Here is a 13476-nt window from a genome sequence, read left to right on the forward strand (position 1 = left end):
GTTGTGGGGAAAATATGAGGAAGAAGATGTGTTGGATGTGTAAAAATAACAAAGGCACGATACAACTAAATGAATTTATATATACATACATTCTCTCTCTCTCTCTCTCTCTCTCTCTCTCTCTATCTCTATCTCTATCTCTATCTCTCTCTCTCTCTCTCTCTCTCTCTCTCTCTCTCTCTCTCACTATTCTTGACAATTTAGTAGCCATTTAGTAGTATAAGTTCAGACAGAGTCAGGAAAGGCTCAAAACTTTCATTATTTTTATTTGCTTTGTTATTTTATATCTGATGACTTTAATGTTTTTATGCTATAAGCTGCCCCAAGTTGTTTGACATGAGATGAGTGGCAAATAAATGTCATAAAAAATAAATAAATTTTACTAATTTTGGTGTGTAAATATCAAGACTATTAGTACCTGCTCACTTTAATAAAATGAAAACAGAGTTGCAATATTTAATTTCTCTTAAATTGAAAAACCTGCTCCTTTGTGTGAGTAGCCAATGAGATATTGTGGGATGAATTCAGTAGCTGATACCAAATTTGCAAGTTTCATAATCTATTCTTGTTTAAGTTAGAAACATCATTGTGTTGCTGAATGAATCAGCTTGTAGCCAGATGGTAAGCTTCTTCATTTTGTAGTGATGCTATCTTTTGATCAGCTGTGATGAAATGTAAAAGTTTAATGTTTGGGGAAAAGTGGCTAAATAGCTTTGATGGGAGAACTTAGCTGTTTTATATTAGTGAAAGAGAAAATATGCAAATCTTTGCAGTAGAATATTTACAGTAGTTGTGGGGAAAAACTCCAGATGTTTTTAGGAGAAAATAAGAAAAAAAATTCCAAAAGAGATGATGAACTTCATTACTTGGAATGAAGCTGCTTGCAGCTCACTGTAATTTGTCTCAGCGCAGATGTATTCTAAATACTGACAGAAAATGAAAGCAGTTAACTTACAATTCCACTAACATTTGCACAGAACTATGTATTTGGTATATATTCTAATTGTTCAAAGAAATAAAAGTAGCCTTAGTTGAGTATAGACCATTATGGAAATTATTGTGGAAATCTGCTGTCAGCTATGCTATATCAAACTTGGCTTTTATCTGGATTTCCTGTGCGACTTTTCTATTTGCATAAATATATTAAGAGGGAAGTCAGCTGTCTTTTAAAGATAGATTTAATCTATCTGAATTCTTCTGAAAGCAAGAATTCAGCAATTTTCCAGGTAAAGACCAACTGGATATTCCAATTTCAACCAGAGTCACTTGGCTGAGTTAAACGGCTATAGAAATTGAATAAGTAAAGTCAATAAATTTGTTTTTGTTGTTGTAGGCACTCTTTATTGGATTTGGACCTGGATTCAAGTTTCAAACAGAAGTTGATCCATTTGAAAATATTGAAATCTACAATTTAATGTGTGGTATGATAAATTGGCTCCCCCACCCCTCTTCAATTCAAAATATTTCTGGGAAATACTTACCATGCATCTAGAATGATACCACTTACATTGGTTATATTTATTATACTAAAAAGATGAAAGATTATTTCTGATGTTAGTGCCAATGCCAGTTTTCAGTAACATTAGAAGTGGAATTTGGTCCCTATCTAATTTCTATTTCCCTTAAAAACCTTCTCTTTTGATTCTTCAAAAATTCCCTCTTTAGGAGATTCCTCTAGTTTTGATCCATATGTTGAACTCCTCCTGTCAATTTTTATATTATGTTTTAATCACAGTTATTTTTAATTAAGATTTTTTATTTTTATACTTTTATGGAATAACTGTCATGACTGTTATGTGCTATAAAATTTAGCACATATAGGTAGTGACTGTCTATATCCATAGCATGTTTATTGTAAGAATTATATTTAAACTGCGATGTAAAGCATATCTTCAACATCTTTGACACGGTTTTCTCAACTATTTTAGATCTTCTTGATTTAACACCAGCTCCTAACAATGGAACCCATGGAAGCCTCAATCACCTTCTGAAGACAGTCAATTATATTCCCAAACATCCCAAAGAAGAAAGCAGCCCTTCTTCATGCCCTTCAGTGGGGCAAAGGACTTCCGGTGATGGCCATAGCTGCTCATGTAAATCTTTGGTACGGACTTAAAGAAAGAACAATTGCTCTTCAAGGGTAGCAATTATAATTTTGCTGATATTTAATCAAAAACCCTTCCACTTTCATGGTTGTATATAAGGACAAACTTGGATACAATTCATTTAAGATTCTGTCTGTCTGTTTCTCTCTCTCTCTCTCTCTCTTTCTCCCTCTCCCCCCTCTCTCATATCTTTCTATCACGATCATCTATCTTTATCATATCTATCTATCTATCTATCTATCTATCTATCTATCTATCTATCTATCTATCTATCTATCTATCTAATCTTATTTTTACTAAGAACTCAAGATGGCCCCCAAAAAACAACAAACTTATAAGGTGAGTTGAGTTGAGAGAGAATGACTGATGCAAGGACACCCAACTGGCTTTCATGGCTATGGCAGGACTAGAACTCACTCTCTCCCGTGTGTGTGTGTGTGTGTGTGTGTGTGTAATTTCATCTTATATATCTATATCTATAGCAATAGCAGTAGCAATAGCAGTAGACTTATATACCGCTTCATAGGCCTTTCAGGCCTCTCTAAGCGGTTTACAGAGAGTCAGCATATTGCCCCCAACAATCTGGGTCCTCATTTACCCACCTCGGAAGGATGGAAGGCTGAGTCAACCCTGAGCCGGTGAGATTTGAACCGCTGACCTGCTGATCTAGCAGTAGCCTGCAGTGCTGCATTTAACCACTGCGCCACCTTGGCTCCTAACATCTCTACATCCATATCATTTATACGCCTTCCATCTCGCTATCCAAAGCAACTCAGTATCACCATTCTGTCAATTAATCAATCATGTTGTAATTTACTATAGATATTTTTAATATAATTTTTTATTTGTTTGTTCTGTCTGATGCTGCATAAAAATGACTTCATCTTTTGCTTTCCTTTACATGTAGGGCTTGCCACTGATTCAGCCACAGGTAGATCTTACTACTTCAGAAAGTAAGTATTATAACTGCTTTTAGAAATGGATAACTTGAGCAGAAAAAGTTTAACTGGGAAGTTACTATATAATAGCTGACCCAGTTTGTCTTTTTTCCTTCTGTAGTGAAGAAGATAGAAAAATACAACCTGCCATTTGGGAGGCCTCGTGTACTCCAAAAGAAGCAGAAATTTTGCCTCCTCCATAATCATCGCTATGTCAGTGGATTTAGCCAGAACTTCAAGATGCCTTTGTGGAGTAGCTATTCTGTTAATAAGCATGTAAGTTTGTGGGTAATTCAGTTTTCATTTGAAGAAAAAAGTCATAAAGCATCAAGTAGCAGGAAAAAAACCCAATGTGGCAAGCCAGATGTGGGCTTCATTTAAGTGGAGAACAAAGACTATGGTAATAAATCATTTTTAAATAGTGCATGTTTTCAGCAATGGTTTAAATAAAATACAAGAAACATATGTAGCTTGCCTGTTGAATTTTTTTCTGATTTTTTTTCCTTTTCTTTTTCTCTATGATCCTATGTTTGCATGTATTTCTGCAGCAAAAGTACAAGATAAGCATATTCTTCTCTCTGAGTCATAGAACCAGGAACTAAAACCAGCTGCTTCTTCACAGATGTTCTGTGGAATATTTTTGTTCTAAATTTGCATCATCCTCCAGGAAAATCAGGACCATTATTTATCTTGATTTGTCCTTTGCTAGTTTCTTTTCTTAACAAGAAATGGGTAACTTAGTTTTGGGAGAGCTATTACGTTGCTAGACAGATGGATTGAACCACTACTTTTTAAATATAATTTTTCAGTGTATGAATGAATATATTGCATGCAGTGCAGGGATACTTGAATAACGATATTTGAGTAATGTATACTTCCAATGTACAGTTATTGGAAGTATGTGTGACTGCACAGGTAGCAATCTTAGGAACACTTTAAAAGCAGCTGTATCTTTTCCTGGTCAGGAAAAAGATGGATAATCCTGGCAAAAGACATGCTTAATTAAAATGTTCTTGACTAATGCTTTCTGAAACACCCCCCCCACCTTATACGAGTTCTAAAGTCCATTTTCTCCTTCACATTCAGATTGAAACACAGCCTATACAATGTATGCACATAATCTCTGAATAGATTAGAAATAGAATTTGTTAAAGACCATGCAAGTTGCATCCCAAAAACATCCATATTGCTACCCAGTCTTTTGCCTAAGTAAAGGCCTATGTACACAGCAATTTGAACATAGGGCTACATCTACTCTTGATTTGGGAAAATATAAAGAATATATAGCATGATAAATCTTGTGAATAGAGTGGTCTTTAGAAATCCTCTTCTCAAGCATCTAAACTTAGCCTGATACATTCCGTATAAACTTAATAGAGCCAAAACAAAACATTATTTCATAATATGGCTGGATTATTGTATGTTGTGAAAAAGAACAGGGAGATATTTTGTCTTCTTTACATACAATATACACAACCACTGGTTACTTTTGTTTTTTTCTGTTAATTAGGACAGCTGGAACACCTCTGCAAGTGCCACCAAAGGCTGCTTCTACACGGATCGTCGTATTTCTTTAAACAGCAGTCAGATTTGTTCATTTTACAAAAAGCAACCTCAGCTTAACTATGGATTTCTTTTTCCTCCAAGTAATTCCATTTCCTCTCTTATATTGTTTTACTAGTTAATTTAGCTCAGGGGTGTCAAACCCACGTCATCACGTCATCACATGATGCATCACAACTTTTCCCTTCTTCACTAAACCAGGGTTGGCCAGCACATGACACATCCAGCCCACAGGGTACAAGTTTGACACCCCTAATTTAGCTTATAGTTCTGCTGGGTTCCTGTTAAGGTAACAACCAGATACAATGTTAGTTAGTTTATCTGAGATAAACCATGGCAGTGATTAATTAATAGCCAAAATAAAACTTCTTGTTTCTGTTTCTTAAAATGTGTGAACAATCTTCTTTTATATATAAGAATTAAATATTAGATGTACGTAAGCAATAGCCAACCTAGAAAATCTTTAATTGATATTTATACAAAATGATACTAAGTATGAAAAAAGTGTAGAATTATAATTGGCAGATAGAAGGTACAAAACACCCTTCTTTTAAATTCAAATTGCAAAAAACCCACCATTTTAATGTTAAAATAAATATACAACTGTAAGTGGTACATAAACATTAAAATGCTCACAGCATGAGCTTCGATACAGTATATTGTGTAACAATGGCCAGATGACATTGGAACCACTAATTCAGAAAGGCTTATGCAAAAAAATAATTCTGAAGTGTTCCATATTTGCCTTTGGAAATTCAGCCACCTTAACGTGTACATTTATTTTAATATTTAAATTTCGATTTCTTTTTTGTATTCTACAAGTAATTTATGAATTGGATGCTTTCTTGTCATAAATACAATCACCAAATTAGGTGGTATCCTCTTGTTTGAAGCTGACGTTGACTTTTAAGTAGGAATTGCTTTTTGCCCCTATGTGAGTTCAGTGTGCTTGTCAACATTCCTGGGAAATTTTGGAATGAGTACTGTGTTCTCTTTGGTGAACACAGTACTTCACACAATTTGGTATCCTTTAAATATGTTGGGACTACAAGATATATATTGTCCAGTCAGCAGGCCATTAGCCCTGTTAGTTGGTCATTTTGGGACATGTAGTTCACCCATCTTGGAAATGGCTTTGTACTGGTTTAAGAATATTCAGTAACAATATATAATATCTTAAGCCACCCAGAGTTCTTTAGGTATTGGGTGGCCTATACATTAAAATAAATACAGCACATAAATAAACCAATAAGCAAACTCATTTGAACATATTTGGACTTAAATATTTGATACCATGTATTTTTTCAAAAGCTAGAAAGGTTTTTCAGATATCATCAGATATATTGATGTACATCAGTTGTAAATGCTTGCTTATATATTTTTATGTTTCTAGATCTGATTAAAGAAGATAAGAAAAATTATTATGAAGGACTTCTCTCAAGCAATATAGCACCAATGTATTCTGCTTTTCAAGGTAAAGGTTAATTATTAGGGGGTTTGGCTTCTTTTAATGGGAAAAATACAAGCTAATAAAATATAATTATTTAAAGTTATGCTCTTGTGATTGTGTCTCCAATAATATACATGTAGCAATGTCCAATGAATGATGATGGTGTTCTGTATTGCACTATAATTCTTCAGCCTCATAACAATTTCCTGAATGCCTACATTCTTGATTCTGTATGTCTGCAGTCTACTTCAAATTATCATACCATGGCTTAACAAGTGAAAACAGAAATGGATCTTCTGTTCCTTTATATAGCTTCTTCACACATGCAAGCAGGACACTTCTAAAATGGGAAGGCTAAAATAATCTATTTACTTGGGAGTAAGCCCATTGAGCTCAAAGGGACTTCTAAATAGATCTATCAAGAATTGTTTTCAGTTCTATAATCCAGAGATGGATAATCCCGTGGCCACAGATTGAACACTGTGCTTTCTTGGTTGCCTACATTCCTAGGAAGTGTAACAATACTCAAACTAGCCAAGATAGTCTTTATGTAAAACCACGATGGGAAATGTTTATAGTGAGAGAATCATTTTCTATTTATTATTTATTTCTAAAGATTAGAAGAATTGTAGATCACTCAAGAACTATAAAATCCATTCAAGAATTATAAAAAAAAGATGGTCAAAGCAAATGTCATTGTTTGCTTTATATTTGGAAGTCCCAACATTATGCATCAAAGTTAAATTCATTCATAAATATCTCTTGGACTTGAAAGCGCATATCTCAAGCTCCAAACCTCCAATATGCCAAGCACAAAATATTGGGTAGGACTGTGTGGTTCCAACATACTTGCAAATAGTATGTTCACACTGTTTTGATAAATAAGTAAAATAAAGGCAGCCCATGGTTGTAGAACAACAACAACAACAAAAAAAGACCTTCAATCAGCAGTATCACCAAAGGGCTTGGTTCTCTTCAGGTCATGGCATTTTCTTAGTGATATTCTCCCTTGTTCTTTCAGTGATCTGGGAATATTTTAATGCTGTCCTACTGCCATCATATGCTGCAGCCAGGAATGGTGTAAATGTGATCACAGGTCCAATATTTGATTACGACTACAGTGGCGTATATGATACACCAGAAGCAATAAGAAGGTAGGCAGATATCTTTTTTAGCTTTTGTGTGTGTTTGAGAGACTATGTGTTTAAACAATCACTTTAATTTAATTTATGGGGACAAACCCCCTTTAAAATATATTTTTCTGACTTAACAGAATCTATGTCTTGAAGACGTAAGACATTTAGCCATTTATACTGAGCCTATCAATCCCTTTGTGGCTTCTTCCATATGTAACAATGCACTGTATTGGATTCTAACATGTGTAAATTATTTTCTTTTAAAAAAGAAAATTACATTCAAATAAGTATTTTAATACATATTTTATTTCAAATGTATGAAATATATTTTGATATGGTATTTAAAAGCTGGTGGGTGAAACCATTTCAGTGTTCAAAATAATCTAAGAGTATTGGTGCAAGTTGATATCAAGGAATATGCATGAATATTCTAACAGTGTTGTGGGCAGAAGCAGGGGAGGAATATCAAAGCACAAACAAATAATAAAAACAGTGTCTTGTCATCCCTTTTACATGCACATCATGATATCCATGCATAACCATGAATCCAGTAGAACTTGTGTTGCAACAATGCAATCCTGATTCTATCGTATGAATGACTCAAATCATGTGGAGGTATCTTATTCATTGCTGTATTAAAAGTATACACTACTTTTCCGTAAAGAATGCCCATCACCATTTTAGCAGTAATTATAAGATTTAGAAAAGAGAAATGCATTTCAAGTACATTTTGGAAACATAATTCACACATCATTAAAATGATATCTAAAAGTTGGAACAGGAAATGGAGAAACCCGTGATTTCTGTTTCTGTCAAATCTATCAAATTTCAATAGTGTGATTTGATAAAATAAAATTTCCAAAATAGATTTTGAAGTCCAGACTGACTGAAAGGAAAAAAAAACTCATACAAATAGTCGGGCCTCATTACATATTTAAAGGTTTATAACCAGTTCTTTGGATTTACCTGGACATAATTCTACTAATAGCTTGTGGAATTGGTTTAGCAAGGGAAATCTGCTCCCTCTAAGAGACTGTATTACTTCATCGGAGGTTCAAGTGTAAGTTAGCTTATGCTGGATACATCCTATTGTGTTATATTAGGGGTGTCAAGCTCACAGCTCGCAGGCCAGATGCATCAGATGCTGGCCACGCCCACCTGTTTTAGCGAAGTGAAAAAAGTCACGATACATCATGTGACGAAAATATGATGCCGCAAATTTGATGCCCCTGGCTTATCTCTAATGGAATAGTAGATCATTTAAAGCTAGAGTTTTTGTTTAACCAAATAGGTGTATATTTCTTTGGTGTATGGAGTATGAAGTATGCTCAGTACAACTAACAAGAAAATGTTGCTTTTCCCTGGTTTTAAAATTAAATTCCAGGCACTCCACTAATTCAGCGGTCCTGATTCCCACTCACTACTTCATTATCTTGACAAGTTGTAAAAATATTTCCCAGACACCTTTGCAATGTGAAGGATCCCTTGATGTTATTTCTTATATTATACCTCACAGAGAAGAAAACAGTGAAAGTTGCACAGTGAGTATAACCTTTTAATATATGACACATAAAAATACACAAAAGGTGCTGTTTTTTAAAGTGCAAGTTTCTAGTTTTTATAACAGGTGTAGGCAGAGACTTGGAAATATAATAAATGTATGGGAAAAGTTTTGAAAAAGGATGTTTTGCATAGCCTCATTTCTAGCACCGGCATAAATTTTAGCACAACATTAGCATAGTCCTAATTTTGGCTGATGTGGGCATTCATGTCATAGGGGTCTTAAAAGTATTCGGTGTATAAATAATTGTGATATTACTACCAAAATTATTTTTTGCCCTTGGATAATCCTTTCCCCCACTAATGGATCTCTTATAGAGATTTCTGTCATGATCTTTCTGAAGTTTGATATTCAGGCTGCAAATAGAAATCATGGAAATAGCGGTAAATACATATCAAATATGAAATTGATAATTGGGGTGGATAGTTAATACTCTAGGGCAAATAAAAATTATTCAAAATCTTGGAGAGATCTTGGCCAGAAAAGTGAGTTGAAAATAATAAATTTAAATGAAACACAGGAGAAAAATAATTCAAATCCTGGTCTATAATGCAGATATTTTGGGGATGGGCTGGTGGATGTTCTCTTTGAATCCACCTTGATTCCTGGAAACTACTAGGACAAGTTCTGTTGGTCGGATGTTTGGAAGTGGTTTGCCATTGCCTGCTTCCTAAAGACCCCAAGGTCCCCAGCTGGTTTTCTGTCTTAAGGCGAGACTAGAACTCACAATCTTCCAGTTACAAGACTGGTGACTTAATCACCAAAGTGACTCACTTAATTGATTTTACTATTCAGTAATTAAATAGGGGTACACAGGTAGTCCTCACTTTACCACAGTTCATTTAGTGAACATTCAAATTTACAATGGCACTGAAAAAAATGATTTATGACTGTTTTTCCCACTTCCGCTGTTGCAGCATTCCCACAGTCATGTGATCAAAATTCAGTTGCTTGGCAACCGACTCATACAGGTAGACCTCGACTTACAGCAGTTCATTTAGTGACCGTTCAAAATGACAACGGCAGTGAAAAAGGTGACTTATGACCATTTTTCACACTTACAATCATTGCAGCATCTCCCTGGTCACATGATCAAAATTCAGATGTTTGACAACCAACTCACATGATGGTTACAGTGTCCTGGAGATGCCTCTCTGACAAGCAGAGTGAATGGGGAATTCAGATTCGCTTAACAACCATGTTACTAACTGAACAAATGCAATGATTCACTTAACAACTGTGGCAAGGAAAGTCGTAAAATGGAGCAAACTCACTTAACAAAGGTTTCACTTTGCAACACAAATTTTGGGCTCAACTGGGGTTGTAACTGGAGGACTACCTGTGTTTATGATGGATGCAGGGTCCAGCGGTCTGACAAACAAAGTCAATGGAGAATCCAGATTCACCTAACAACCATGTTACTAACTTAGCAACTGCAGATATTCAGTTAACAATTGGTGGCAAGAAATGTCATAAAATGGGGCAAAACTCACTTAACAAGTGCCTTGCATAGCAACAGAAAGTTTCGGCTCAATTGTAGTCATAAATTGAGGACTACCTGTATTTGAAAAAAGATATTGGAATTATAATTGTTCATAAATGGAATATGAATCAACAATGTGACATATGAGACTAAAAGAACTGGGTATGTTTATTCCTGGGAAGAAAGACTAGATGGTGGTACAAGATGGTAGTAGATAACATGGCATATAGGAAACAGTTTTAAAGACATCTTCACACAGAAGATGTAGTTCTGCTTTCTGTTGTCACAGAGTGCAGTACAGAGAATAATTGCTTTAAGAAAGTAATTTATAGCTGATCATCAGGAACTGTTTCCAAATAGCATTAAGTGTTTAACAGTGGAAGCAATTACCCAGAAAAATGGGGAGCTCCCTTCCACTGACTGTTTTCAAACAATAGCAGAATAGCCATCTGTCTTGCTGCTTTAATTTGGACTCCCATACTGAGCAGGGATTGTATCAAAGAATTAAATTGGCCTCTTTCAACATTATAATTCCTTGACTGTTCAGTTCCCGCTGTTACGGGAAAGCAGGCTAAATTGCATGCTGTATTAGGACTGTATAGTTGATACACTTGTAAAAAGTAGTCATGTTTGTTTCTTTGTTTGCATTTGAGCATTTCTGAAAGTGGGAATATGACATGAATAATGATCAATAGAGGTTTTTTTAACTGCAGCAGAAAAGTGTTTAATTCATTAGGAAATATATTATAGGAATAGGCAAATTCTAGTACCCTGCTAATTATGTTCTAATCTAGCCACAAGAGAGTCCATTGGATTGTAATGGGTCGGACACAACTTTGCGACTAACAACAACAAAAACAAGAGAGTCAAAAGTCATGTTCTCTTTGCATAAATTCCTGGGAATATAGGCAAATGGAAGTGTCCTGAATTGTTTATCTATTTTTTTTTAAAGAGGTAGAATGATAGACAAAGAAATGATATAGAACAGGCCCTTAATTCTCTAGCTAAGCTCTGCTGCCCCCTTATGGTCAATAGGTCATGAGCTGTTGAAAGTAAGGACTATTAGATTAACCTTTCCAGCAGCATTCCTTCTTGCTCTGGAGAACATTCTCAGATCATCTTGAAAACAATTTATCAATGTAGCATTGAATTTTTAAATATCTCTATTTTAAATATTGAGCCACGGTGGCGCAGAGATTAGAATGCAGTACTAGAGGCTATTTCTGCTGTTCACTGACTGCCAGCAGTTTGGCAGATAGAATCTCACCAGGCTCAAGGTTGATTCAGCCTTCTGTCCTTTCAAGGTTGGTAAAATGAGGACCAAAATCGTTGGGGGCAATATGTTGGATCAATAAACTGCTTAGAGAGGGCTGTAAAGCACTGTGAAGTGGTATATAAGTCTAAGTGCTATTGCTATTGCAAAATATCTGCAACATGAACTAAAATACTTTTTTCTTTCTTCCAACAGGTTGGCAAGCCCGAATCCTTATGGGTCGAAGAGAGAATGAGATTTCATGTGGCTCGAGTTAGAGATGTGGAACTTCTTACAGGACTTAGCTTTTATCATGAAGGAAAGCAGCTTGTGGCTGATATTTTACAGCTAAAAACATATTTGCCAAGTTTTGGCAAAGCCAGAAACTAACCTTGTTGTGCTTCTGTACCAAAAAAAAAAAAAAGAGAGAGAGAGAGAGACTAGATTACAGCTTTGTAAACATGCTGGAAGATTTTCAGAAGATACTTGGAGCAAAATGGGAACAAAGAAGAAACTGTGTCACATTTTGTATCTCAGGGACATGTATTGGACCACCTATATTGGAGTCAAATAGCTTTCAGCCTTATTATTCTCTTCAATGTGATAGAAATGTCTATGCTGTTATAAAAACCTGTCTGCGATATCAACGCAACAGATCAAATGGGATAAAAACCAACAGTTCTAATAATGATTTCAACAGTATAAAAAGTGTTTAGGAGTTACTTTATTCTGTCTAAGGTTTTGTTTTGTTTTTTTACACAGAGGCAAGAACAAATAAACTACAAGTGAACCCAACTGGCATGTATATTTCAAAAGTTATAAGTAATATACAAAGTTTTTTTTTTAATTGTCATTTTCTGAACTTTTTTTCACTCTGTTTAATAAATAGAATCCCACCACTGAAACACACTACTTCGGTTGTTTTGCAGAAGTGGGGATTCAGCCGGTTTGCACCGGTTCGGGCGAACTGGATGTTAATTTTGTATCTGGTTCGCCAAACAGGTTGTTGCAATGACTGGCTGCTCCCACCCACCCTGCCCCTTCCATCCCAGGAGTTTCCACACAGCCCGTTCATGCCAGGTAAGTGCAGAACCTGCATGAAGGCTCTGGGAAGGCAAAAAAAATGGGCCTTCCGGAAGTCTGGAAATGGGTCCATTTCCAGCCTCCGGAGGACCTCTTGAGCCAGCTCCTGGAGGCTCGGGGAAAGCCTCTGGAACCTGGGGAAGGCGAAAAATGGGCTTACCAGAAGTACCGGAAGTCCAAAAACGGGCCCATTTCTGGCTCCGGAGGGCCTCTAGATGTTGGGGGAGTCCATTTTCACCCTCCCAGAGGCTCCAGAAATACCTCCGGAGCTTGGGGAGGGTGAAAACTCCCCCTCCCCACTGTGGTGCATGAGGCCGAGTAGGCCACGCCCACCATGACCACACCCACCCAGCAACTATGCATAGAACCGGTTTCTAACATCAATCCCACCCCTGCAGATATTCCTAGTTGGGCATATTGGACCGTAGGGTAAATTATATAACTAAATGTTCCAAAGAATACATTCATTTACTCCATTATTTAAATTATAAACTCTGTTAATTGTCTATGCCAATGTGGATGATGAACAACATATTTAAAAAAAATGAGAAACCAGTAATTGAAATGCAAATTGTATATATGATGGTGCTTTATTCAGTAAGGTTTTTTTCCCCCTCCAGTTCCACCGCCTTAAAAAAATTCCCTAACACTGTCAGGTTCTCAGAGGAAAAATCCAGGGGAGATAGGCTTTCATTGCCATCATGACAAACACTTAATAACTTAAAAAAACAGAAGTAATATTAATTATTTGAACACAAAACTGAGAAAAATATAATCAGATGCACACACATGCAAAGCTTTCCTTGTTTCCCCCTTTGTTATCTCTAAACCTTTACTGTTTCTCCAGAAAGCTTAAGGATTGTTTTAAAGCCTGACTTATTTTGGATTCTTTACTCTGTGAGAAA

General features: G+C 35.8%; 1 protein-coding gene across 1 annotated transcript in view; it reads left to right on the plus strand.

The window, feature by feature from the left end:
• The window catches only part of ENPP1 (ectonucleotide pyrophosphatase/phosphodiesterase 1), a 46769-nt gene extending 34486 nt beyond the window's left edge, over nucleotides 1-12283 (plus strand). Inside the window, 9 exon segments of the mRNA XM_032214974.1 lie at nucleotides 1334-1421; nucleotides 1929-2104; nucleotides 3013-3058; nucleotides 3165-3319; nucleotides 4554-4689; nucleotides 6000-6080; nucleotides 7078-7210; nucleotides 8577-8733; nucleotides 11705-12283. Coding sequence (XP_032070865.1) covers nucleotides 1334-1421; nucleotides 1929-2104; nucleotides 3013-3058; nucleotides 3165-3319; nucleotides 4554-4689; nucleotides 6000-6080; nucleotides 7078-7210; nucleotides 8577-8733; nucleotides 11705-11878 — 1146 coding nt within the window. The 3' untranslated portion in view covers nucleotides 11879-12283.
• Nucleotides 12284-13476: the final 1193 nt, after the last annotated feature.

This window comes from Thamnophis elegans, chromosome 4, assembly GCF_009769535.1.
Source record: "Thamnophis elegans isolate rThaEle1 chromosome 4, rThaEle1.pri, whole genome shotgun sequence".
Classification (NCBI taxonomy): Eukaryota; Metazoa; Chordata; class Lepidosauria; order Squamata; family Colubridae; genus Thamnophis; species Thamnophis elegans.